The 27,914-nt window shown below is 44.2% G+C and overlaps 1 protein-coding gene across 4 annotated transcripts; it reads left to right on the top strand.

The window, feature by feature from the left end:
* E2F3 (E2F transcription factor 3) lies at positions 1 to 27,914 on the top strand. Of its 4 annotated transcripts, none has more exons than XM_081873414.1 (7): positions 1 to 738; positions 15,684 to 15,795; positions 17,065 to 17,284; positions 19,697 to 19,857; positions 21,887 to 21,999; positions 23,650 to 23,785; positions 25,559 to 27,914. In XM_081873414.1, the coding sequence occupies exons 1-7, from the start codon at positions 16 to 18 to the stop codon at positions 25,822 to 25,824; spliced, it is 1,731 nt and encodes a 576-aa protein (XP_081729540.1). In that variant the 5' UTR covers positions 1 to 15; the 3' UTR covers positions 25,825 to 27,914. The 4 variants fall into 4 exon arrangements, with proteins under 4 accessions (XP_081729540.1, XP_081729541.1, XP_081729543.1 ...); XM_081873415.1 differs by lacking the exon at positions 1 to 738 and adding an exon at positions 1,449 to 1,671; XM_081873417.1 differs by lacking the exon at positions 1 to 738 and adding an exon at positions 13,032 to 15,113.

Below are 27,914 nucleotides of genomic sequence, written 5' to 3'. Positions count from 1 at the left end.
CGAGGGGGCCTGGCTATGCAAATCCGATTTGAAAAGCGGGCGGGAAATCTGAGTTTCGCGGGAGGCTCTTGGCGCGTAACCCTTCTCCCTTCCCTTCATTCATTGTCAGCGGCAGCCGCCGCCGCTGCTTCCTGGAGCCATTTTCCAGGCAGCCCCAGCGCGCGGCAGCGGCCGGGCTCCATCCGTGGCATCTGCCCGCCGCGCGGGCTCGCTCGCTCTCGCGACGACGCCTCCGGCAGCCGCAGACCCCCCGCTACCCCCGGCCGGGACCATTTCGAGTCCGGCGCGGGCATCGAGCGGCGAAAGAGCCCGGCAGGCCGGGCGGGGGGCGGCGGCGGCGGCGGAGCAGCGCCAAGGGTGGGAGGAGACTTCGCTCGGGGCGCAGGCAGACCCACAAGGGGAAGGATGCGGAGGAGAGCACTGCAGCCGCACGCCCTCGCTGCTCGCCCGCCCTCGGCTCCCATGGACTCGGCGGCGGCGGCCTCCGCCGTCGCCGTCAGCTTCCCTGCTCGCTTCGCTCCCGCCGCTGCTTTCCTCCAGATCCGCAGCAGTTCCGGGGCATCCGCGCTGGGGGCGCCTTGGGTCTCCTCCTGCTTTCCCGGGGCGGCGGGCGGCGGGGCGGAGGGCGCCCGGCCCAGTCTCGTGGGCAGCAGCAGCGCCTTGTGCTGCACCCCGCACGGGCCCGCCGGACGGACGGTGTTGCTGCAGCCCGCCCTGGAAAGTGCAGGCCGACCCTCGGTAAATGCCTCCCTCCCTCCCCAATCTTGTGCATGTCTGGCGGGGCTCAGCCCTCCTCCCACACCGGGGTGTGGGGTGGGAGAGGAAGCCCGCCTGCCTTGGATCGCCCTGTTTTGCTAGAAACTTTATTACAGTATTATGATTATTATTATTATTTCCTGGCCCCTCTTGGCGCAGGGTGGGTTCTTGCGGGCCGGGATTGTGGGGGGAGGGAAGCGATCAGAGTCTCCCCCACCCGGTGCAAAAAACACGCAGGGGGGCCGCGGGTGCCGTTCCCTTAAGGAAGAGGGTCGGGGGGGGTGTCTCTTGCGCCCGTCTCCCCCCTCAATTTCTGCTGGCTGGAACAAAGAGAGTGTAGCAGAGGCCGGTGCTGCAAGTGGCGTGCTTGCCGGGCTGGGACACCCGTGACATCGGAGCGGGGTGCGCGGGGCACGGGACCTCGGCTCTTGTGTGCGGCTGCACTGGAGGGGGCGGCCGTGGGGAGGGGGCGCGCGATCCGGCTGCCCCCCCCTTCCCTGGGGGCGGCGGGTGGGGTTCAGGGTCTGCCTCGGCAGCATGGCCGTGGGGGAAGGGGGAGGCTCTCTGTCCCGCTGGTCTCCTTTTCGCTTCACCCCCGGACTCGGCGGCGGTGACGTTTCGCACACGTGCGCCGAGGCCGCGTCTGTGACTGGGAGCCGGGCGAAGGAGGGAGAGGGAAGGAGGGGGGCGCGGAGCCGAGCGGGGGGAGGGGGACACACAAACGCGCGCACACACACGCTCCTTCTTCCTCTGGCCTGGGCAACCGCGCAGCGCAGCGCACCCCCGGACACACAACAGCGCGCGTGTGCCCGGGTCTCTGCCTTCCTCCCTCTCTCGCACACGCGGCCCTTCCTGCTTCTCAACTCTGGGAGCTGCCGGGGGGCACCGCTAGGCTTGGAAATGCCCCTGCAGCAGGTAGGCTGGGGGAGGGGGGCGTGTGGGCTCTTTGGGGGTGCGGTGGGGGGGGGGTCGGGCACTTTCAGAACTGGCCGCCCACTGGAGGAACTGTGTTTCATTTTCCCGGCAGAGTTTCTCAAAATTCAAGCACTGTCCTTTTCCTGGGGGGGGGCATTAAAGTTGGGGTGCTAGGTTATATTTAAAAAGTACCCCCTCACCTCCCCCCCATCTTGCCCCTCGACTGGAATGACCGTGGGGTCACCCTCCCCGCCCCTGAATGCGGTGTTTTCCTTCCTGTGGCTGAGCTGAGTTGGGCCTCTGCCTGTCACTGGAGATGACTCCCTGAAAGTTGGGACGGTTCAAGTAACTGCTTCAGGCCACCGTTGCCTGTGTGCCGCTTCATGTTTGAAATGACTTCAGGGCTTGGGTGTGGGGTCAGGGTGTGTGGGGTGAGCTTGGGTCAGTGCGGGGTTTCAAACTGAAACTTCCACTTGTCTTGTTTCTAACTCTTCTTCTCTCCCCCCCTCCCTCCTGTTAAGTATAATTCGATTATAATTTCTTTACTGATAAGGTGGTGGAAGGGTGATCTCTGTGAGGAATGGAATGTTTTCCCCCCCTTTAAGTTGGAAAAACCCTGTTGTGTTAGGCTTATAAACTGTGGGAATGTGGTTTGTAGGCTACAGAATAATTAAGTTACTGCACCCTCTCAACTTCTCCTCTGAAGCTGTTCCTGGAGGCCTTTTTGTACCTGTTTGTTATAACCTATAAACTTTCCACAGGAGTTGGTAGTTCAGAAACAAAATGAAGTTTGGATATACAAGTGGCAGTGGGGAGATTAGAGGCAGGAACAGAGCCCCGTTTTTCTTCTTGCTGTGTAAGGAAATGTAGGCCTGCAAAATAGGACACAGCCATAAAATGGGGAAGCTGCTAGGTGTGGTCTTCAACTTTGGGGCAGCCCTATTTTGGACCTTTCTGGACCAGAAGGCCTTTTCTGTTTGTTGAATTTGGAGCCTTTCTATGGGTATTGTCAGGTAGCTAAGTAGGCTTACACTGATAGGTTTGAAAAGAGTGCTTGACAGTATGTATGCATGCTTGTGGGAATGACCTTTCTTGCCCCAATCACCATGACATTGTTTTGATGATTTAGGATACCACACTACTTATTTTGTATGATCTAACATTTGAACCTTTCTTTTTTAGGCTGAGGCTTATACCCACAACATGACTGTTGCCTTGAACATCTCTGTTTTGTTTTTTGTCTTGGCTGTTCGCTCAGTTGAGAGAAGGCCTATAGCCAACTGACAGGATTGGAGGGTAGGGGAAGAGAAAGAGAAAGACAACCCAAATTTCAACTCCTTTTAAATAAAGTGAATGGTTCCATCTTTCTTCCCATTATTAGCCTTCAAATCAGATTATTAAAATAATCAAACAAATGCCATTTCACCACTATGGCAATTCAGGGTTAAATGTGCAGTAAGAATTAAAATGTATGTATGAATCACATTAAAATGGCCTAATGGACACTTTCTGTAAATTGGAGAGTGTTAATATAAGCTTTTGTCATATGAAGCATGCTCTCTAAGGGATTTGGGATGGTGAGATAAGGCTTTAAATCTTGATGACATCAAGCCAGGCATCTGCCATAGTGCAGATATATTTCATGTACTACCAAATGGTATTGAATCTGGAAAACTGATCGCCCAATTGTCTTTCATAGTATTGGTCCCATAGAAACTCTGTCTGTCTGTCAAGTAGCAGATGATTACTTGTGTTGTGAAGAAAGCCTATTTGTAACATGATGGTTGTGTGGTTTTCAATGAGAAGAACAGTCTGTTCTTATTCCAGTGGTAGTGTCTACAAGTATAGATATTAGAATGATTTAACACATGTGCAAATCCTTGTTCTACCACTAATTCTGCTCACAAATGGGTTGTCTGTTGCTGAGAGCAGATTCTGTGATCTAGGCCCTTGCCCGTGGTGACTGGGCACTCCAGTACATCACACTAATTTAGGTGACATTTTAGAGAAGTAATTTAACAAAAACTTTACTTTCAACGAACCTTTTCTATGTCATCTGTTGGGGCATCTGCATGGCAGAAGTTCTGGGGTCTCATATAGCTAATGTAGTGAAGGTTAATGATTTATCAACTAATATGAACTATAATATAGAATTATTTTTTCTGCCTTTTCTATATTGTGGCGGGCATTAACGTCCACAATGTATACCAGGGGGGAAAAAGCACACCATAGTGTTTCTAGTGACAGTTTATAGTTGATTTCGTGCTCTACAAATACACAGACTTTGGAAAGTAAGAGTCTGAAACAAACTATGGGCAAGTAGATGGTTGTATTCATATCACTTCCTGGATACGGAAGTGCAGTACTTGTACAAATAGGACATGTATTGGAATACACATTGAAAGAGGATACTATCTAACTGCATTGCTTTCACTGGGATGCTTATTTGTACCCGTGTTTCGGGTGCAAGTAGTCATGCCTATGTATCTTTCTTTCTTTTTTTAGAATCTGATTAGAGTTGGATCAGGGGAAGGAACTACTATGATCCTGTGACAATTTCAGATTTTAAACTCTGAATAAACTAAATACAGGCATAGTTTATATTCTCTTAAATCAAGATACACATTTAGAGCTGTGCCAGCAGTTTGTATTCCTCTATAACTTGAAGCTTGCTATGTAGTGGAAAAATGAATATTTGAGCGCTATCTGCAAATACTGCTTAGGGTGTTAAAAATCAGCTTTGCTAGACAGTTTCACACAATGTTACTAGTTTGTGGTATATCAACGGGCATATCATGGGGGTGGGGGCAGAAGAATTAAATCCCAAATTCTGCAAAGCCTACTTTGCCTTGTTGCATAGTGAAAATGCTTGTAGCCCATCATGGAAGTGGCTAAGGCTTGAATTAAACTAATACATAACTCGTAAGAACCTGGAGAAAAGGGACCTTTGGTTATATCCTGGCCTCTTACAGAATCTTTTAAGTAGGATTTCTGATCATCTCGGATAATTTCAATATAATTTTGATATAAATGGAAAAGTTAGATATAAGATCTGTGCCTAAGTGATTAAGATCTGAGAGCTGTGAAAGTTAATGATTAACAGTGCAATCCTAACAAATTCTTCTTAAAAGTACTATTTACTTCATTTGGGCTACTTCCAGGTAAGTGAGGTAAGATTGTGGCCTTTTATTCTTTAGGGCAGTTCAACCTAACCATAACCTCCCACATAAAAGTTTTCTGTGAGCAAGTAGGTCTCTCTTAGGTCTGATGCCAGAGATTATTGTTTCCAATAGTGGTTTGATTCTCTGGCAGAATTTGAGTTGTGGATTCCTAAGAACGGCAAGGTATGTTACGGCTTCTTAACTGGATGAGCACTCATATGTTAGTAGGTGTACTAGGATTGTGAAGTAGCCTGTTTTAGAAAAACAACCCAAGCAAGGTATCTGGGTAAGTTGGGGATGAGACATAATCCATTCAAAGAAATAGAAACAAAGTTCTAGTTACAGATAGGTAGCCGTGTTGGTCTGCCATGGTCAAAACAAAATAAAAAAATTCCTTCCAGTAGCACCTTAAAGACCAACTGAGTTAGTTCTAGGTATGAGCTTTCGTGTGCATGCACACTTCTTCAGATACACTGAAACAGAAGTCACCGGACCTTTCTATATAGTGAGAAGGTGGGGAGGGGTATTACTCAGAAGGGTGGTGGGAATGGGTGATTGGCAGATAGCTGCGATGAGCCTGTTGACGACTCTTAACGACTGCAATAGGTCTAACAGGAAAAAGCAAGGGGTGAGAAGGTGAAAAATGGCTTTGTCATGTATAATGAGATAAGAATCCAATGTCTTTATTCAAACCAGGTCTCTCCATAGTTTTAAGTTTGGTGATAAGTTGCAATTCAGCAGCTTCTCTTTCCAGTCTATTTCTGAAATTCCTTTGTAATAGAACAGCTACTTTGAGATCTTGTATAGAATGTCCTGGGAGATTGAAGTGTTCTCCTACTGGTTTTTCTGTCTTGTGGTTCCTGATGTCGGATTTATGTCCATTTATTCTTTGGCGTAAGGTCTGGCCTGTTTGTCCAATATAGAGAGCTGAAGGACACTGTTGGCATTTTATGGCATACACAATGTTAGACGATGAGCAATTAAATAGTCCCGAGATGGTATGTGTGATGTTGTTGGGGCCAGTAATGGTGTTGTCCGGGTGTATGTGGCAGCAAAGTTGGCATCTGGGTTTATTGCAGGCTCTGGTGCCAGTGTCCGTGTTAAGTCTGGTTATAGTATTATTGTGGGTTAGGAGTTGTTTAAGATTGGGGGGCTGTCTGGAGGCAATGAAAGGTCTTCCTCCCAGAGCTTGAGAAAGAGAACTGTCATTGTCCAGGAGAGGTTGTAGATCTCTGATGATGCGTTGTACTGTTTTAACTTGGGAGCTGTATGTGATGACTAGAGGTGTTCTGTTATTTTCTTTTTTGGGTCTGTCTTGCAGCAAGTTCTCTCTGGGTATCAGTCTGGCTCTGTTGATCTGTTGTCTAACTTCATCTGCTGGGTATTTTAGTTCTAAAAAGGTTTGCTGTAGATCTCTTAGGTGAGAGTCTCTGTCTGTAGAATTGGAGCAGATGCGGCTGTAACGTAGTGCCTGGCTATATACAATGGACTGTTTGGTATGTTTGGGATGGTAGCTAGAGGCATGTAGATATGTTTGTCGGTCAGTTGGTTTACGGTATAAGGTGGTGTCTATGCGCCCATCCTGTATTTTTATAGTAGTGTCCAAAAAATGTATTTCTTGCATAGATTGATTCATTGTTAGGTTGATGGTGGGGTGAAAATCATTGAATTTCTGGTGGAAGGTGTCCAGGGTCTGTTGACCATGTGTCCAGATGATAAAAATATCATCAATGTATCGCAGGTACAAGAGAGGTTTGAGTGGGTAGGAGTTTAGGAAACGTTGTTCTAAATCCGCCATGAAGATGTTGGCATACTGTGGGGCCATGCGGGTGCCCATTGCTGTGCCGCTGATCTGAAGGAACAGGTCATCACCGAATTTGAAGTTGTTGTGGGTAAGGACAAATTGGCAGAGTTTGGTAGCAAAGTCCGCTGTGGTTTTATCTGAAATGGTATTCCTTATAGCTTGTAAACCATCGTTGTGTGGGATATTGGTATACAGAGATTCCACATCCATAGTAGCTAGTATAGTATTGTTGGGAAGATTATTTAAAGATTGTATTTTCCTCAGAAAATCTGTGGTGTCACGTACATAGCTGGGAGCACTGATGGCATATGGTTTCAGAACAGAGTCCATATAACCGGAGACACCCACTGTAATAGTGCCAATACCTGAAATGATGGGGCGTCCTGGATTTCCTGGTTTGTGTATTTTAGGTAGAAGATAGAAAGTTCCTGGTCGAGGTTCTGTTGGTGTGTTTGTGAGGATCTGTTCTTGGATGTGTGGGGGTAGCTCCTTAACAATCTTGTTCAGTTCTTTTTTGTATTCTTGTGTGGGGTCTGAGTCCAATTTTATGTAAAAGGCGGTATTGGAAAGTTGTCTGTGAGCCTCCTGAATGTAGTCAGTTTTGTTCATGATGACGACCGCTCATGTGTATGCCATATAGTTCTGATAGTGATGGAAGGTGCATTTGCTCTAAAATGGACAAGAAAACAAACAAGGGTTGAGAGAAGTGGTTATAAAATACTGGCCCCAGTTCAGAGAAAGCTAGTTGTGCCTTGTTTAAATTGATGGGACTTGTTAGACTGAAGTCCTGTACACACTTGTCTGGGTGTAAGCCCTGTCTGAGTCGACAGGCATAGGATTGCACTGTTCACTACTCAGTGGGGGGATGAACTTGTGTATTGGGGTACACTGCCTGTGCAGCTTGCTGTCTTATCCTGCTCATGTTAACAAAAAGTAAAATCAGTGGTGCTTCATTTGAATTAAATTTTCCTTAAGACTGGACCATTCGTATTTCTTAAGTAGCGTCTTAAAGTGAAGTAGGTTTGAACTGATTTGGGGAATTGGACACTGAGATAATTAGTGCTTTGAATGCTTTACTTTAAATTAGGGCTCTCTTTTTGGTCCAGATGAGGTGATTCTATGATTCAGATACCATCTATCTAATTGGCCTCCCTGCCCATTTAGATACAATGACTGAACTGGAGGCCCCTCGACTGACTTCAGGTCCAGTGTTGGACCATTTCGATCGGATACTCCCTACTGATGTGGATAGATTCCTCCAAGTTGCTAGGCCCACCACCTGCCTCCTTGATCCGTGCCCGTCTTGGCTGATTAGGGAGTGTCCAGATGTTGCGCGGACCCCCCTGGTTGAAATTATCAATTTGTCCCTTGACACGGGGACATTCCCAGGGGAACTGAAGGAAGCAGTGGTGTGTCCACTCTTAAAGAAAACTTCATTAGATCCCTTAGACCTATCCAATTACCGCCCAGTTTCAAATCTTCCATACCTGGGTAAGGTAATTGAGAGAGCGGTTGCTGAACAGCTTGGTAGGTTTCTGGAGGAAACATCGGCATTAGATCCATTTCAGTCCGGTTTCCGTCCTGGTTTTGGGACGGAGACAGCTCTGGTTGCCCTAACAGATGATCTCCATAGACAACTGGATCGAGGCGGGTCAGGACTGCTGATCCTTTTAGATTTGTCAGCAGCCTTTGACATGGTCAATCATGATTTTCTGGACCACCGCCTCGCAGACGTGGGGATACAGGGCATAGCCCGTAACTGGTTGTGCTCTTTTATCTCTGGTCGGGGACAGAGGGTGGCACTAGGGAGGGAAATGTCGTCGCGCCACTCCTTGGTGTGTGGAGTGCCGCAGGGCGCAATTCTCTCCCCGATGCTTTTTAACATCTTTATGCGCCCCCTTGCCCAGATTATCCGGAGCTTTGGGCTGGGCTGTCACCAATATGTTGATGACACTCAGCTCTATCTGCTGATGGATGGCCACACCGACTCGGCCCCTTACACACTCACCAGATGCTTGGAAGCTGTGACTGGATGGTTTCGTGGGAGCCGATTGAAACTAAATCCTTCGAAGACAGAGGTCCTATGGCTAGGTCGGGATGGCATGGGGATGAGGGACCAACTCCCTTCTCTTGCGGGGGCCCAATTAGTGCCATTGCCTTCCGTTAAGAGTTTGGGTGTAATCCTTGACGCCTCCCTTTCCATGGAGGCGCAAGTTACAGCAACAGCCAAGGCGACATTTTTCCACCTTTGCCGCATCAGGCAGTTGGTCCCTTACCTTTCCCGCCCCAACCTGGCCACAGTGATCCATGCGACGGTCATCTCCAGGCTTGACTACTGTAATTCGCTCTATGCGGGGCTGCCCTTGAAGCTGTCCCAGAAACTCCAGCAGGTACAGAATGCTGCAGCGAGGCTCCTCACGGGGTCTCTGCCATGGGAGCATATTCACCCAGTGCTTTTCAAGCTGCACTGGCTCCCGGTGCAGTACAGGGTCAGATTTAAGGTGCTGCTTTTGACCTTTAAAGCCCTTCACGGCCTAGGACCCTAGTATCTACGGGACCGCCTCTCCTGGTATGCCCCACGGAGAGCCTCAAGGTCCATAAATAACAACACCCTAGTGGTCCCAGGCCCTAAGGAAGTTAGATAGGCTTCAACCAGAGCCAGGGCCTTTTCAACTCTGGCTCCGGTTTGGTGGAACATACTGCCTCATGAGACCAGGGCCCTGCAGGACCTGATTTGTTTCCGCATGGCCTGTAAGACAGAGTTGTTCTGCCTGGCCTTTGGCTTGGAGCCAATTTGATTCCCTCCCTCTTTCTTTTTTCTTTTCCTTCTCCTCCTGCGATGAGGCTACATTTTAATGTTCCATTATTTTAATGTTGTATTTTATTTTTGTTTTTAAGTTGTAATCATTCATCTTGTTTTTATTATTGCTTGTGAGCTGCTCTGAGCCCGGCCTTGGCTGGGGAGGGCAGGGTATAAATAAAAAATTATTATTATTATTATTATTATTATTATTATTATTATTATTATTATTATTATCTACAGCAGGGCTAGCTGACACAGTGCCATCCTGATGTTGCTGAACTCCCATCAACTCTAACCATTGCCTACGAGGACAGGGGATAATTGATTTGGAGTTTGACAACATCTGGAAGGCACTGAATTGACTACCCTTCATCTGTAGGATGGTAAGTATTCCAGTCTTTTTAAAGGCAGCTAATTGCTTTTAACAGAAACATACTCCTGAGTCCTGTGGCCCATTGACGTTAGCTACAGGGAGTGTGGCTTAGTTCATGTCTAAAGTGACACACTGGGTTTGTTTCCAAATGGAAATGCATATCTCCCTCTACTCCTAAAATGTGTCTGGATTTTGAGGAAACTGGATATTACAAGTGAAATGGTGGTGAAAAAGAGCAGTTAATGAGAGTATGTTTAAAAGATAAGCAGCTCACCAAGGAATGGCAGTGAATCCATTAGTAATTTTGGATTGTGAGAGGGATAGAAGCAGCATACAAATTGATCATTTTCATTATCTTCCTACCTGAACATTTAATACAATCTTGCAAAAAAAAAAAGAAAAGAAAAAAAATGAATTTTTCTCTTGGGTAGGGGTTTGCATGTCATAGAGCTGTTCTACCGCCTGCATTTCAGGAGAGTTTGAAACACACACACAGTGTGAGAGTGTGTTTTTCATTCTTTCAGAGTATAGCTGTCTGCAACAGCAAAAATGAAGCCTTTGGTGAATCACTTAGAACAGGCTTCCTCAACCTTGGTCCTCCAGATGTTTTTGACCTACAACTCCCATGATCCCTAGGTAGCAGGACCAGTGGTGAGGGATGATGGGAATTGTAGTCTCAAAACATCTGGAGGGCCGAGGTTGAGGAAGCCTGACTTTAAAAATCACCTTTTCCGACCTGATCGGCAAAGGTGATCTCTCTTTTTCTGTTTAAAATGCTGTTTATATGATCTGCTTTTGAAATATTTAGGAGTGTCTCAAAGCACAATGTTACATCTTTAAAATGAAGGCTGCTTTTGCAAAGGACTTCGGCATTTAAAAAACAACAACCCACATGCTCTTCAATTGTAAAGCCATTATCAAGATAGTACTTTGGAGATTATTGCTGAGGGGAGGGTGACAGTAAAGTTCTTGTTTCTGAAATATTCTCCACATTCAGCAACTCCACACCTGGATTGCTATGTTCTACCTCGGCTGTCGGAGGCAGCTGCTGGGAATCACAAGTGGCCAAAGTGCTATTGCGCTCAGATCCTATTTGGCAGACCACTGTGAGAACAGGATGCTGGACTGGATCAGGCCCACTGACCTGTCCTAGCAGGGCTCTACTTAACATTCTTTTAAAAGGTTTATTGAAAGCATGAGACCATAATTTTTAACATTTATGCTTATTAGTATTGGAGTAGTTTTCATGTAAGCCAGTCATTCAAGCTATGCTCTTAAATGTTTGGGGGGAAATGATGAAATCAGGAGTTTAGGAACTTTTGTGTTTCTGGAAAGGAATATTCTGCTTTGATTGCTTTATATGGAAATAACTTGTCATTTGCAAAAGGGGTACTCCATTATGAACATATTTAGCCTATGTCTGCTTCTCATGTTAGGTTTTGCACTCTAAGCGGACTCCCAAATACAAAATACATGCATGCTGAATTACTGGTAGTTGTAAAGGCGTGTCTATGTATAATTTCTTTTTTAAATCTTGACAGCACACAGAAGCAAAATCTCCCATTAACTCTGGTTTCCCATTTAGTTCAGACCAATAAACTATGGTTAAAAGCTTCAGAACAATGCAGGATATGGAGCAATGCTGTGAAGTTGGCTTCATACCCAGGCTTGTCAAAAAGCCATTAACCATGGTTTCCTGCTCCAGAAGGGCACCATGGTCAGTGGTGCCAAAAGCTGCTGAGAAACCAATGGAAACCAACAGCTCACACTTAAATAAAACCAAATTCCCATCTCCTTGCTATTTTTCTCCCCATATTTTACCCTCCCCTTTGCTGGTATGCAATTTATGATAAGGGGAGCTAAAGCTTCAAGCAAACACTGTTAAGTACGTTTTATTCATGAATTATGTTGGTGGCTGAAAAACATAGATGGAGTTCTGTGTGGTTTTCAAATAACTTGATTTACAGAAAGTGCCTAAGCCTGCAATCCTATGCAAACTTATTTCTCAGTAGATGGGCATAAGATTATGATATAAAACTGTGAAACTTGCAATTTAGAACGAGGGTTTCCATATGAGTCATGCTAGTGCAGCTGCAAAGGTTAGGTTACATGTTCTTGGAAGTCACTGGTAACCATTCTGTACTTAAAATGGTTTCTGTGATATTTCAGAAGCCATTTCAGGGTTTTTTTTGGGTTGCCACCTTATGGAAGATGTCAGCATCCAGCTGTCCTTTCCAAACTTCAGGTTAGCTTGTAATGACTGAAGTAGAAAAGTCAACAGGCTTAATACCCTTATTTATATGTTTACACGTTAACCGTAAGACCAGGATCCAAAGAGCTCACTGGCCACCTTCAGATATCTGCCAAACTATAGTTTAGTGTGACTAGAACAAGCCTCAGCTGGCCTTGGGGACTTCTTTTTGACTAAGGAGACACTTGGGTGCTTTTGATTATGTTGCTCTTCAACCACAACATGTATCATCCCAACTGTGGTTACTGTTAACTGATGAAAACACAGCACCTTTTAAAGTACATCATATATTTAAAGGTAAAGGGGCCCCTGACCATTAGGTCCAGTCGTGACCGACTCTGTGGTAAGCGACTCATCTCGCTTTATTGGCCGAGGGAGCCGGCATACAGCTTCCGGGTCATGTGGCCAGCATGACTAAGCATCTTCTGGCGATCCAGAGCAGCACATGGAAACGCCGTTTACCTTCCCGCCGGAGTGGTTCCTATTTATCTACTTGCACTTTGACATGCTTTCAAACTGCTAGGTTGGCAGGAGCAGGGACCGACCGAGCAACGGGAGCTCACCCCGTCGCGGGGATTTGAACTGCTGACCTTCTGATCGGCAAGCCCTAGGCTCTGTGGTTTAGACCCATATCATATATTTGTGTGAAATATATATTGGCTTGAATTCTGTAGTTTGTTAATGGGTGGAGGGTGTTGGCCATTGTAGAAGGCATGGATGTCTCTAAGTACGTGCTCACCTCAAGTAATTCTTGTAGTTTTCAACATCTGAATTGTTGCAGACCAAGATCTTCCAGGAAATAAGTGGCTGCTGAGATTGTGACTGCTATGTACAATACTTGCCTATTTGCATTTTCAATTTGCAGCTGAAGGTGCTGTTTGAGTTATTATTAAATCTCCCCTCCCCCCCCCCCCCCCCGCTCACACAAACACATATCTTGAGGCAGGTTGCAGCAGATCCGTGATTTACTTTTAAATTCTGTGTCCAATAACTACCAGAAAAAGAAGCCCACATAACAAAGCTGAAACCCTTTCAATCTTCCAATGCCTACCCCATCATATAAATCCAACTCAAAAGTTTTACGGCTTCTTCTGTAAGAGGCTGAAGATTGGTGCACTTCAAAGGAGACAAAATTACACAGTTGTGGAAACAACCCCTAAGAGTCTGCTGTACTGTTGTATACATACCTGAAACCAAAATGGACTGTGCCAATAAATATGAAGGGTGCATCTTTAGAATGGGGTGTGGATTTCCTTAAATTCTGCAGTAGTGGGCCAGTCATTCTCACAGCCCTTGCTTCGAGATATTTAAAGCAGGGGTGGGAACTGTGGCTCACCAGATGTTAATTGGATTACAACTCCCTTTGGCCCCCACTGGCATGGCCAGCAGTTAGGGATGATGGGGGAGCTGTAGTCCACACACATCTTGGGAGTTGCAGATTTCAAACCCTTTTCTAAATGCCCTCATTTTAATGGCGGTGCTCATGCCAATATATAAGTGGGTGTGTGGTGGAAAGATGTGTTGAGTGTCAAATTAACTAGTGGGGGACCTATCTCTGAACTAACCTAACATGAACTATATTTCATAGTACATACTTTATAAGTAAGCTTAACTTTCATGGTGGTTCTTTGAAAATTTCCTACTTGAACATGTTTTCTGTTAGAATGCTGTTACAATGGATGCCTTCAGTTAAGTCAAATGTTAGGGCTTTGCAGTAGAAGTGTTAATATAGCCCACAAAGACAGACGACTAAAGGGATGGCATCAGATTAATATGGTGACCACAGAAGTATGTTAAGATATAAAGAGCTGTCTTTATATCAAATCTTACCCAACACTAGGAATGGATTTTCAAGATCTTGGGCACCAGCTTAGGTCTACAGGTCAACATTACAGTGGTACTTCGGGTTAAGAACTCAATTCATTCTGCAGGTCTGTTCTGAACCTGAAACTGTTCTTAACCTGAAGCACCACTTTAGCAAATGGGGCCTCCTGCTGCCGTTGCGCCGCCGCTGCATGATTTCTGTTCTTATCCTGAAGCAAAGTTCTTAACCTGAGGTAATATTTCTGGGTTAGCGGAGTCTGTAACCTGAAGCGTATGTAACCTGAAATACCACTGTATTTCAACCAGATGTTTAAGGAACTGAACTTGATTCCATTTTCTTGCAAAGCATGTATTCTTCTCTGAGCTGTTGCTCCTTTTTTGCCCATATTTCTCAAAAAGTTTCATTTTCAGTGAATCAAAACATGGTGGCAAGTTTGGAGCTCGGTTTTGTGGGAAAACTCTTAGTCCCCAAAGACTTAAGCGTAAGATGACTGAAATGTTTTGGTAGTATTTCAAAGCTGTTCTCACCCCATCTATGGTTACCACCATAAAAAAAGGATTGAAATAGCAATGAGTCTCATTAGGCAATTTTACAAAGTTTATGGTGCCAAACCTCATATTGTCTGCATGTGTGTTGTGTTTGACAAATGTCGCCACTGTGGAAGTGAACTTTGCTACTGAGGTCCGTGAAAATGTTAGTCTGTCTGATATTCTAGGTCAAATGAAAAACCTAGAATGTCTTACAACATTTGTTTCTAGCTAACAGCATTCAGTTAACCTATGTTGGCCATTTTTTTGGGTTTTCTGACAAATTAAAATAATCACGATTATAATAAAACACAGGAAATAAATAAAATGCACACCACAGAATTCATTGAATAGAGTTGAGGCTACCATATAAAACTTGGCTTGTTATAACATAGTGAATAAGGAAGACATGGTGAACATAGATACTCTTCTATAACTGGATAATTTTACTTGGCAAAACAACTGTACTTGCATGATTTGGAAATACTGCTAAAGTAAGCCCCTACAGTTGTCACGATGCCCACAGAACTTTATCTGTAGCTGCCACATTAGAACTTCAAGCTATCTGCATGTAGGGGATGCCTGGTGTGGTATACTAGGAAGTTATATATTTGGAAGAAGAGTTTAGCAGAAGCAACTTTAGGTTGTGTAGCAAAGCATTGATGCAGACTAAGTAACCCGGTTAGAATGCAACAATGGTGGGTTATTCGCTTAGCTGCTGAATCTTGTTTGTGATCCAGGGCAGACAGTTGAAGGATGTAGGAAGGGTGAAAGCTGTCTTGCTATGGCACTAGGAAAGGAGGAGATAGTGAACTATTTGCTTCAGCTGCATAATGAGAAGGTGGGGAAAACTTTGCGATCACAGTCTTTGTTTTGGGGGCCTCAGATCCTAGCCTCATGATGTGCCAGTTGCATGAGACGTCTGCATATTCTTGCATTGCAGGGTTTGGACTAGATGATTCTCAGGGTCCCTTCCAACTCTATAGTTCTATGATTCTATGCCCTAATCAATGCAAGAATATGCAGGCTTTCAACTTGAAGCACATGTGAGTTTCTATGTTACAGAACACCATTAAGAAGGAACCTATTGGGGGGGTATCTGCAACAAAATAAAAGCATTCTATTATATCTACAGGCACCTAAGAAGTTGAGAAAGATACATGGATTTCCTGGCTCACCTCCTGACTATAATAATTTCTAGGTCCTGTAAGCACAACTTCATCTTATAAGGTTGATTTTGCTCTTTATGAGAACTGCTCTTTTGACAGGCAAAGCGAAGACTGGAACTGGGAGGAAGCGGACAGCAGTTTCTGGCTGAAGGACTAAGAACGCCGAAGGGGAAAGGGAGAGCTGCAACTAGAAGTCCAGATAGTCCCAAAAGTAAGGAACATTTTTGGTTAACTGTGTTGCAAAGAGCTTCAAAGCATTATGTTACCGTACTAGATTTTGAATCACTGCTCCTTGCCCATTGATCAAGCCAGTGCATTCAGTGTGTTCTCAGGTACCCTTCATGGTTGTTTTTGCTCTGGCTAAAATTATCAGCCCCTGTCTCACATTGCAGTTTTGTTCTACTATGTATGCAGGATCAGGGGTGAGGAAGCTGTGGCTCCCCAGATATGCTTATACTCCCTATCAGCCCCAGAGAGCATGGCTGGTGGTCAGGGTTGATGGGAGTTGTAGTCCAATCCAACTGTACAAGTCTGTGATTCTATCTCAAAGTATCTGGAGGGCCACAGGTACTGCTATTGAGCTAGATATTAGTCGTCTTCGTGTGTTCTCTAGCTTGTGGAAAGTGAACATGTGAGGGTAGGGGATAGCAGATGAAAGTGAGCTAGTTTTATGCACATACATGTGGGTTGACTTTGCAATTGCCCTCCATGACTTGGAAGGAAATCTTCTGAAGTGGGGGCTACCTGTCCCCTCGTGTTCTAGAATTGGGGAAAATCAAGGTTATTGCCAACAAAGAAAGGCTTGACATTCATCTTGCATTGAGTGAGTTCTAGCCACTTGCTTCACTCCCTTGCTTTTGAGGTCTTCAATAGGACTGTTGCTTGGAAACTGCCTAGTACAAGTAAGGGAACTTTTGTCTCCATCATAGATTGAGCCTTCTGAATAACCGTGCCCGCCATGTTGCTTCTGATTTATATGTGCAAATTATTTTGACTGTGAATGCAGATTTTTTTAAAAGCTGCTCTTGGTGCTACAATGCAGGATACACACATTCAAAATAAATGCATAAAATGTTAAGAGTTACATTGAATGTCACAACAGAGAGGTATTGGTCGTGACTGGAGGATGGTTGAACCGATGTGACTCTTTTTAAAGCTTCTGTTAGCTTGTTATTTACAAGCTGGTGATGCACAAAATCACGAAGCACTTTCTACCTTTCTCTTACATACAAAGCTATACCTCCAGTTTATTCACACAGTCTTTTCTTTATACAATAGATATGGCTTGAAAGTTAGCATGTCTCGAGAAAAGCAATGGAAAAAGGTGCTCGAGCCTAGCTGCTCTATGGATGTATAATTTTGAACTGGCTCTGAGTGGTCCCGTGTACAGTTCACACAATTACTCCCAATTACTCAGAAGGTTTAAAAAAGAGTTTTAATGCCAGCTTCATAACCATCATGAATTTAATTTTTCTTCAAGCTCCCAAATCCCCTTCAGAAAAGACGCGATACGATACATCGCTGGGTCTTCTCACCAAGAAGTTTGTTCAGCTTCTGAGCCAGTCCCCAGATGGTGTCGTAGATTTGAACAAAGCAGCAGAAGTCCTTAAGGTACAAAAAAGGAGGATTTATGACATCACCAATGTCCTGGAAGGCATTCACCTCATTAAAAAAAAATCGAAGAACAACATTCAGTGGATGTAAGTATCTTAGTGCTATATTCTTGTTGCCTACATGACGGCCTTGCACTTTCACATTTCATATTCACGAAAGTATTTTGTATGCTGGAGGATAACAAGAGTTATTCCACTAAGCTTTACTCAGAGTAGGCCTACTAAAATCAATGAACACCGCTAAGTTAAATCTACTCTGAGTAAAACATAGTTGACTACCAACCAGGGAAATTTAATCCTGCCATTCATGGAGGTATGTTATGACTGACTGTGTGTGTTTGGATTGGCTGTAGGTCAAGGCCACATATCACATGGAATGCATTGGGAAAGGGAATGGTGGCTTGCAAACCACTGCCCATAATACTTGGTCAAATGAGGCTTATTCAGAGGCAGCGTCCCTCTGCTTGTCAGGTGCTGTGGACAAACCTACAACATGTTTTACTTATGAGCTGCTTGGAGTCCTCTGGCTACCAGTGGAGACAGACAACTGAATTCTGATGTGCCCGAAGTGATTCAGCTACATTCTCATGGCTTACTCAAACATCTAGAAATATCATGTAGCACAGCCCTTTTCTCAATAGAGTATTTTGGCGTGTGGTTGGTGGCATTATATTTTCACGTTTCTTTAAAAAATAAAATAAACTTCTCTGTATATAGAAATCGGCATATTATGGGAAGTGAGCCCTCTACTCTCCTTATCCACTAGCTCTCCACGGCTGGGGACTTACTTGCCTAGGGAAAAAACAAAGAAATATATATTTTTTTCACTTGTAATACAGAGCTACAGACCAAAAAGGGATCAGATTTTGCATGTTTAAGCTTCTGCTTAAATAATGCACATGAAGCATTTTGAGCTGTGGTCAGGGACAATTTGGGTCACATCCATACCATACATATGAAAAGCACATTTATGCCACACAGTCATGGCTTCCCCCAAAGAATCATGGGAAATACAGTTTGCCTCCAGAGAGCCATTTTAGCACCCTTAACAAACTACGGTTCCCAGGATTCTTTGGGGAAAGCCATGAGATGTCTATGCATGGTGCAGGTGTGAGCTTAGACACCCCCAGCTCAAGTACACAGGTTACGCCAGCAGTACTGTTGAGAGAGAAACTCAATCAGTTCCTCTTGCATAAGAAGCATATGAAGGCAAGGGAACATCGTGGGATGTAGGAATGCAAGATGTTGCCTTCTCCCCCACGCCGCCCAATAACAGTTTGCTTGTTCTGAAGCTTGAGCATAGCCTCAGAAGAAATTTGGTTTTAATACAGTGGTGGATATTTGGGGGTGAGCTTGGAAGAGTGGCTTGCCCAACAGCTATATAATGAGTTCACGACTGAGTTGAAATTTGAACCAGAAGTTTCCAGTTCATAGCCATGTACTTCCCATTAAATGAGATGAACTTTAAATTTGATCCAGATATGGAGGTGGCGTACATTCAACTTGAGAATTTTGATACTTGGTGGTATTGATCTCTTGGCAAAAAGGTACTTTGCAGCACATGTGCATTTCTTATGTGCTTTGACTTAATTCTTCTAAAACAGGGAATATAATGGTTGGACTAAGAAGTGAGAATCAAGTTTTTTCTTAGTCTGAAACTCTTATCATGGGGTCCTGCTTGGACTTGGGTCCAAGTGGAGAAGCACCCCACTATCCACTACCCAAAGGTCCCGAAGAGGCTCTCTCCCTCCCCCCCACAGCACATTTCTTACTATATAATGAAATTGCAAGAATGTAATCATGCTACAGTTCACATGGCTGCACTGTTTATAGGAAAGTGGGAGGTGCTTCAGAGAGTATGTTAGCAAGCAGCTCTCTGAAGCACCTCCCACCCTCCTTTAAAAGGGTTTGGGAGTAAAGTGTGCTGTGAAGGAAGTGTGCAGCTTGGGGGGTTGGGCTGGGTGTAAAGGAAGGAGGGCTTGGCCAGGTGTGGGGGAAGTTGGGGTTAGTGAGCAGAGCAAGCAGGAGCAGCAGCTCTTTGTTATTAATAACTATGTGCAAACACTGAATCTTAAAAGTAAACGACAAAAACAAATGGAACTAGAGAGCGTTTTCAAACATGCAGCAAGAGTCACTGCCACTAAAAGAAAGTTATGCCCAAAATGCCATTAGTACATGGTGTTTTGTTATCTTTGCACATCAGGTAAGGCACACCATTCTTCCAGAAGGAGGAATGAGATAATCATGGGTGGAATCTGGAAATCCCTCTGTATACGTATGGAATAAAGTGAAACAATGTTTTTAAAAAGAGATCTTGTTAAGCCTCGCCTCTCGCCAGCTTGCTTTGATGTGCTAGTTTTTCAGACGATGCGACTTGCCAAATCCTCAGCACTCAGCTTCTTCTGAACTGAATAGTCACATGAAGTTTTAAGAGAAACTCTTGTCTGGACCGGGAAACTTTAGGATTGCCTGTGAAGTGTCTGTTCACTTGTCTTGTAGGGGCTGCAGTCTGTCGGACTTTGGGGGCATGTTGGCACACTGTCAAGGCTTGTCCAAGGAGGTGGCAGAACTCAACCAGGAAGAGCAAAAGTTGGACGAGTTGATACAAAGCTGCTCTCTTGACCTAAAGCTACTAAGAGAAGATTCTGAGAATCGGAGATATCCTTTTATATCAGATAGGCTGAATAATAATAATAATAATAATAATAATAATAATAATAATAATTTATTATTTGTACCCCACCCATCTGGCTGGGTTTCCCCAGCCACTCTGGGCGGCTTCCATAAAAACCAGAAATACACTAAAATATCACAGATTAAAAACTTCCCTGAACAGGGCTGCCTTAAGATGTCTTCTGAATGTCAGGTAGTTATTTATCGCTTTGACATCTGATGGGAGGGCGTTCCACAGGGCGGGCGCCACTACCGAGAAGGCCCTCTGCCTGGTTCCCTGTAGCTTTGCTTCTCGTAATGAGGGAACCGCCAGAAGGCCCTCGGCGCTGGACCTCAGCGTCCGGGCAGAACGATGGGGGTGGAGACGCTCCTTCAGGTATACTGGGCCGAGGCCGTTTAGGGCTTTAAAGGTCAACACCAGCACTTTGAATTGTGCTCGGAAACGTACTGGGAGCCAATGTAGGTCTTTCAAGACCGGTGTTATGTGGTCTCGGCGGCCGCTCCCAGTCACCAGTCTAGCTGTCGCATTCTGGATTAGTTGTAGTTTCCGAGTCATCTTCAAAGGTAGCCCCACGTAGAGCGCATTGCAGTAGTCCAAGCGGGAGATAACCAGAGCATGCACCACTCTGGCGAGACAGTCCGCGGGCAGGTAGGGTCTCAGCCTGCGTACCAGGTGGAGTTGGTAAACAGCTGCCCTGGACACAGAATTGACCTGTGCTTCCATGGACAGCTGTGAGTCCAAAATGACTCCCAGGCTGCGCACCTGGTCCTTCAGGGGCACAGTTACCCTATTCAGGACCAGGGAGTCCTCCACACCTGCCCGCCCCCTGTCCCCCCAAAACAGTACTTCTGTCTTGTCAGGATTCAACCTCAATCCATTAGCCGCCATCCATCCTCCAACCGCCTCCAGGCACTCACACAGGACCTTCACCGCCTTCACTGGTTCTGATTTGAAAGAGAGGTAGAGCTGGGTATCATCTGCATATTGATGAACACCCAGTCCAAACCCCCTGATGATCTCTCCCAGCGGCTTCATATAGATGTTAAAAAGCATGGGGGAGAGGACGGAACCCTGAGGCACCCCACAAGTGAGGGCCCAGGGGTCTGAACACTCATCCCCCACCACCACTTTCTGAACACGGCCCAGGAGGAAGGAGCGAAACCACTGTATAACAGTGCCCCCAGCTCCCAGCCCCTCTAGACGGTCCAGAAGGATGTTATGGTCGATTGTATCAAAGGCCACTGAGAGATCCAGCAGAACTAGGAAACAACTCTCACCTTTGTCCCTAGCTCGCCGGAGATCATCAACCAGCGCGACCAAGGCAGTTTCAGTCCCATGATGAGGCCTGAATCCCGACTGGAAGGGATCCAAATGGTCCGCATCCTCCAGGCGTGCCTGGAGTTGTTCAGCAACCACGCGCTCAATCACCTTGCCCAAGAATGGAAGATTTGAGATAGGCTGAACTCATTTGGGAAATCTTAACATTTCTCTAATGGCTAGGGGTAGTGGATTGTATTGGTGGTATTAATGATATACTGCAGCAGGCATGATGCTTACTTATAGCTATTCTGATAATTTTAAATCGCATGTAAGTAAGCGGTTTTAAAGTGTTTTCATTGTGTAACCTGCCATGGGACCTTTGGGTGAAGGGTGGGTAATAAATAATAATAATATTTTTCAAACTACGACTGATGTTCTGCAGTAGCAGCTCACTTCAACACTGTTTGGATTCTAGTTAATACAAGACTGATTTGTTGGTGTAATTTCTAAAAACCTTACAAATTGTTTCATAATCAAAAAATGTGAAGTATAGCCAACAGATCGCTCCTCGCATTGTCCAACTTCAGGGCTGTTTCAGTTTCATTCTTATTTACTTTTTAAATTTAGTATTAGAAGTAGGGAGAGAGCAGCTAACGGTAGCCTTGATGGGGCAACAGTATAAGAATATTTACTTTAGTGTACTGATACATGTGACTGAAGGCTGCTGCTGAACAATTCTTTAACAAAGTTTACATTAGCTTATGTTAGATACGAAGACATTCAAGAAATAAGTAGCCTTAAAGACCAAACTGTCATACTTGTGAAAGCTCCTCCAGAAACAAAACTTGAAGTGCCTGACCCAATAGAGGTAAGAATAAAATGCTTATGGTTTTTCTTCTGTAAGTCAATCTTACACAATATGTAACATTTGCAGTGGTCTTATTCCATATTTATGCATAAGCTTTACTGAATGGGATCATTTTTCTATATGGCAATAAAAATGCTAATGGGCAGTCTTCTAATTTTTTAGTTTCTGGAACCTGGGAGATCATTCTTCTATGCCTCTCTTTCCTTCTGACTACTAGATCTTGGTTAATGCTGTCTCATTTATCTTTTTTTGCTCGTTCTGTTCCCTGAGAAGTTGGTCTGCTACCACCGCCTCTGATTATTTCACTCATTGTAGTGTTTGTGCCTTGTGTCTTGCTGTTTCTTACACTGACTTTCCACCCTGTACTACTTAATCTAATTTGATTTTTAAAAAAAAATTATTGGCTTTTCCACCTTCTAAGACAGCAATGAGGAACCTCTGGCCTGCCAAACCTCCCAGTTTGGTCCACCAGGCCATTTTGGGCAGGCCACACACCCCTGCCGTTAATATTCGTTTATTTTTCATTCACCATTTTACTGGTATGCTGCTTTTCCACAAAAAAAGAATCAAAGTGGCTTACAACAAAGGGGGGGGGGGAAATAGTACTGTACACTTCAAAATCAACCATTGCAAGAACCGCTACATGTAGGGGGAGGGGGAACCAGTTACAGATTGCAAGCAACAGGAGCAAAACATAGCAAACAGGTCTGCAAACAACTACCCCTTTAAGAAAGCTTCAGCTGGGCAATTTGGAATGGGCAGCAAGCAGAGGGGTGCTGTTGGTGCCATGGTCCTGGGCCCAATTTTGAGAAGGGATGCAAACAGGTGCCCCCACAGCAGGCTCCTTAATTGAAGCCTGACTCTGCGGCAGAAGGAACTGTGCTTTGGCTGCGGCACTTGCGCCTGGCGCAGCTCTGCGGGGCCCAGGTCAGGGAATGAGAGCAGGTGAGTGGGCGGCAATGCTGCTGCTCACCCTCCTTGACTGCGAGGCACCTCCTGCCTGGCTGCAGCACCTCCGCTGCCAGGACAGACAGGAGGAGAGTGGGCAGCAGCTTCCCCGCCCCTCTCCTAACCCTGAACTGTGACCTGTGGAGGGCGCCCTCTGCTCCCTGAACCTCTTGGGGGGCTGTCCCGCATGCCCGCCGCTGCTGGCCTGTTTAGCATTAGCAGTATATTTTGATGGACCAATTCTCTGTTGGTTTGTAAGCTTTCAACCTATGCAGGGCTTTTCCTTAGGTTAGGCTACCGTCTTATACATACTTTCCTAGTGAGGTTAGTAGGACTTACTTCTGCATAGGCATGCACAGACTTGCACTGTTAGTATATTGAGAGTGAAATGGATTGTGAGGTTGCATATGAAGTACTTTAATATGTTGTCCTGAGACAAAGGTTGATGTTCAGGAAGAGAATGTGCCATCCACTGATTCCTTACGCATTATTTTTATATCATTTGTAAATGAATAGCAGTCTCATCTGCATGATTAAATGTGCACAGACCCTTGCAGAAACATGTTACTCTTCCACCCACACAAAACTGACTTTGATTAGCACCCTGGACCTTATAAAAATGAACCATAAATCTCCAGTAGCCGCTTATAGCATTTTGTTGGCAGAAGACATATTGAAAATGGGGATATTTTGTCTTTGCAGAATAAGCTGATACACTTATCTAGTACCCAGGGGCCTATTGAAGTTTACTTGTGTCCAGAAGAAACAGATTACCACAGTCCAATGAAAACGCAAGATCAGGATCATAATGGAAATATCTCAAGGAATGTTTCCAAAGGTAACATTTTACCTTTTAAAATTGTATTGACCAAGTATAATTAAAGGGAAAGCGTAATTCAGTCTGTTCAGTTAATAAATGATGTGCTAAATGCTAGATTTCTTTAGACTAAAGGAAGTATGAATGCTATGGGGGGGGGTGTACCTTCCCTCTCTACACTGTCATACTTTATTCAGAATATAGCCTTGATTGTAAGTACTTCCATGCTCTGAGCTTGCCATCTAGGTTGGTGGATGTGGGAAATCATGGACCATAAACTAATTCTGCTGTGCATGTACACTCATGCATGTACATGTTAAGGCTATCACTATGAGCTGTCTATTTATGCATGATAGGTAATGTCATTTATGAATTATCTCTTGTCACTTAAAAGTGGTGGCTATTTTTGTCTGTTGTAAGAGACATGCTCTGTCAAGTTCCAAAACTCTTGTGATGCTCAGAGCATGTGAGGCAGAGCAAAAAAGGGAAAGAGGATAGATGAGTTTTCCATAGCTCAGAAGGTGGCTTTTGGCTGGTGGGACAGGAAGGAATGTATTGTCACTACTTGCATTTGCCACAAGTTGCAGCCGTTGCTTCTTCGAGGGCCAGGCAACTATCTACTGGGTCTGCTCTTACCTGCTCTTCATAGCTGTCAACGTTTCCCTTTTTTAAGGGAAATTCCCTTATTCCAAATAGGATTCCTAGCAAGAAAAGGGAAAAGTTGACAGCAATGCCGCTCTTCCCAGGACAGGTTACAAGAATGTAAACATGCAGTATTAAAAGCAGACAACACAATTTACAATCAGAAGAAAGCTTCTCCTGCTCCAACCCTCCTGTCCTCTTAGCAGGATGGAGAACTGGTGTGTGGGGAGATAATGTCCGTATGTTGCAAGAGGGGGAGAGTTAAGGGCTAAAGACCTCCCCACCATCACCCGGGTGTATCTTGCCAATAAAATGTCATCCCTATTTGGGAAGGCATTCCTTTTGCAGCAATTACTCCAAATAGCTGCTGGTTGAAAAAGATAGTGTTAACTTTAGCTGTGTCTGTTGACGTTCGCCTTGTCCTTGCTTTCAGTTTTAGCCTGGCTGCTTTACGTACAACCATCGTCTGATAACTTTATTTTCATTTATCTCCAGAATAATTGTTATTTGGTTGTTTTGGGTCCACCTCTTGGCCACTAAGATAGAAGGCTGTGTGTGTAACATTCAGCATTGAGAAATGAAACTTCTTTCTTTTTATAAAAGGTCACATGAGACTTGGTATTGTATCCAGTGGTAGTTCTACTCAGAGTAGACCCATGGAAATTTAAGGACACGGCTGACTTGGTTTCATTCATTTCAGTAGGACTACTTTGAACAAATACAAGCTTGAAAACCCATTTGTTACACTAGCATGGTCAAAAGACCAAATAGCTGTGCTGACTTCTCCAGTGGCATCTTGAGATGAACTCTGCACCTGATAGAAGCAACCGCCAGGAATTATTCCCACACCCCAGAGATCACAATTTTGTGCACCCCTGCTCATGTGTTAAGGGTCACCCCTGTTCCGCATTGAACACAGCCAAAGGGAGGGAAAGACTTGTATCCCAATCATTCTGATGCATTCTTATTGCTCAGAGCAACTTACCCACTTTTTAAATTGTTTTGTCTACCAAGATAAGCTGTGTAGAGACAGCAACAATAGACTTTGAAGGGAAGGGCAGAGGGGGGAACACTGACATGCATTAATATTGTAAAATCGTGTGTGCAACCCTCTTACGCGTTTTTAAAAAATAATGCTATTTCTTGAAACAGATTTGATTTCTGATAACTCGGGAAGTCTTGACTGTTCAGTAACTACAGCAACCATCTCCCCATTGGCCTCTCCAACCAACCTTCTGCAGCAGACAGAGGACCAAATTGCATCAGGTTTTGAAGGGCCATTTGTAAGCTTGCTGCCGCCTCTACTTCATGAAGACTATTTGATCAGTCTTGGCGAAGAGGAGGGTATCAGCGACCTCTTTGATTCTTACGATTTTGAAAAATTGCCAGCATTGGTAGATGAATTTTTATGCAGCTGATTATCCCTTGTGTCTCTCCCCCCCCCCTGCAGCCCCCACATATTTTTAAAATGAAACCAGAGTACCTGCTGTCATTCCATGTTCTCTGTTCTCTTACCTCTTAATCCTTGTCACATTTCAATATCATAATTTGGAATGCTTGATAGTTGGGAAAAAATAATTCTAGAATAGTGCAAACACAGAACTGCAGACTTTCTCATCAGAGTTACCTCAATCCCATGTTCTGGTAGCTACTGGTTTTAGCAAAGTATAGAAGGATGAAATCTGAAATGGAGGAATGATTATACTTTCTTGTGTCTACAAGCTTTGTGAAGGGCTGAAGAACAGTTTTAGTCACACATAGCAATTCTTTATATTTCAACTGTGCCTTCCGTAGAGTGTGTGTCTTGAGTCTTCAATCTGTATGTTCCGTCATAGTAATTGCAAAAAAGTGCAAAATACAGAAAGATGTGAGATGGACTTCTTCCAAAGCTTTTGTGGAATGTTTGAAACCTTCTCCATGCCTCTATCTTGGAGTTTTTATATAAAAATGTATTGCAGTTCTAAATAAAACAAACTAATGGTGGCCCAAGTCCAACACAGCATACCTGGGACAGCCAGGGTCACACCCCTAACTAACCTTTTGAAAACTGAAGTTCTGTAGACCAGCTGTTTAACAGAGAGAGGAGGAGAGTGGGCAGCGTAAATTGAATCCAGCTCCTTGGTCTCCCTCCTGGACAGTCAGTTGATGGGATTTCACTACCCCCAAAGAGCTACACGCGCACACCCTCATGTGTTGGACAAGGCTGGGAATTGTACACATTTCTGTGAAGTTGTCCACCCACTTTGTGGAATACTTTTGTGGAAATCTGCTTCCACGTGCCTGTAACCTTTAGCTGGATCAGGGTGACCATTTTGCCATAGGAACTAGAAATTTATAAATTCTGTACGTGAGGAAGTCACTTGTTAAATATGAAATAAAAACGCACACGTTAAGTTTCATGGTCCGCAGTGTGCAATAGAACTGGTACGTAAACATTTTGTGGCACGAAGTGGGGCTTTGTGTTAAGTGCCTACTAGAGTTGCACTGTGGGCTTCTTCCTGTAAGGGATACTATTTATGCCAAGCTTCACTTATTCAGAACACTGTGTTTATTTTAGTGGATTAGTTGCCTCTGCTTCCAATTTTGGGAGTTGATACAAAGCTGACATTTCTCCCAAAGTGTAAATAACATATACCTGTCAGTACTCTCTCTAGTGAATTTTAATTTATAACACTTTGCTGGTTTAGGGTATGTGTTCTGAAACTAATACAATTCATACATCTTACACACAGTTTTGTAAAATGTTGCCACTTTAGATGAATTAGCAGTTTGTATTTTTTCTATCTGATGATTAATAAATTAGTAGAATGTTTGTTTTAAATATATATGTGCGGATTTTCTGGTACCACTGATATGCTGCTATAAACACTCACAATTTAAATGGCTGAGTAACAGTATGAAAGCTGTATGAGTGAGCCTTGGAATATAATTGTGTGAAAAAGGCAACACATTAAGAACTGTTAAACAGTGTTAAGTGTGTTTGTGTACAAACATGTGCATAGTTATTCCATTGATTATTTAAGTTGTATGTTCTTAAACTTTAGTCATCTAACAGTTTTGTACAATAGGAATGAATTTGTAAAACCTGCCAGAATATTTTATAGCTGGTTTGTAATTTCTTGAAAAATCTTACTGTGGGTCTGTAAATAAAATAGAGTATTTAAAGTTTGTCTTGTGGAGAAAAAGTAAAAGCGCTGTGAGCATGAACACTTTGGTGGTATGAAGGGGATCTCTGTGGGTAGAATGAAAAAAAGGGGGACTCTAATGTTGTATGCTGTTTTGTACAATTTACATACTTCCCCAATGTGTGAGCAAAATACTGACCTTAATATACCTTTGAATAGTATGCTAGTTCTACAAATCTGTAAAATAATGTAAAAACAAAACAACCAAACAGCTTTGCATTTATAAAGATAACCTGTTCTAGCTGTGATATTGACTCTTCAAATGTATGTACCTGACAGATTTTTTTTATGGTAATCAATAAAGCTTTATATCGGTATATAAA

Source organism: Podarcis erhardii (assembly GCF_964252035.2).
Source record: "Podarcis erhardii genome assembly, chromosome: 8".
NCBI classification, from domain to species: domain Eukaryota; kingdom Metazoa; phylum Chordata; class Lepidosauria; order Squamata; family Lacertidae; genus Podarcis; species Podarcis erhardii.
Note: the sequence above shows the minus strand (reverse complement) of the source record. Positions and strands in the feature narration are given on the sequence as shown.

Coding starts and splice junctions, on each gene's coding strand:
- E2F3 (XM_081873414.1), top strand. CDS start 16: ATGCAAATCCGATTTGAAAAGCGGGCGGGAAATCTGAGTTTCGCGGGA. Junction 19,858..21,886: donor AGATTCTGAGAATCGGAGAT/ATCCTTTTATAT, acceptor CAAAGTTTACAT/TAGCTTATGTTAGATACGAA. Junction 22,000..23,649: donor AAGTGCCTGACCCAATAGAG/GTAAGAATAAAA, acceptor TTGTCTTTGCAG/AATAAGCTGATACACTTATC.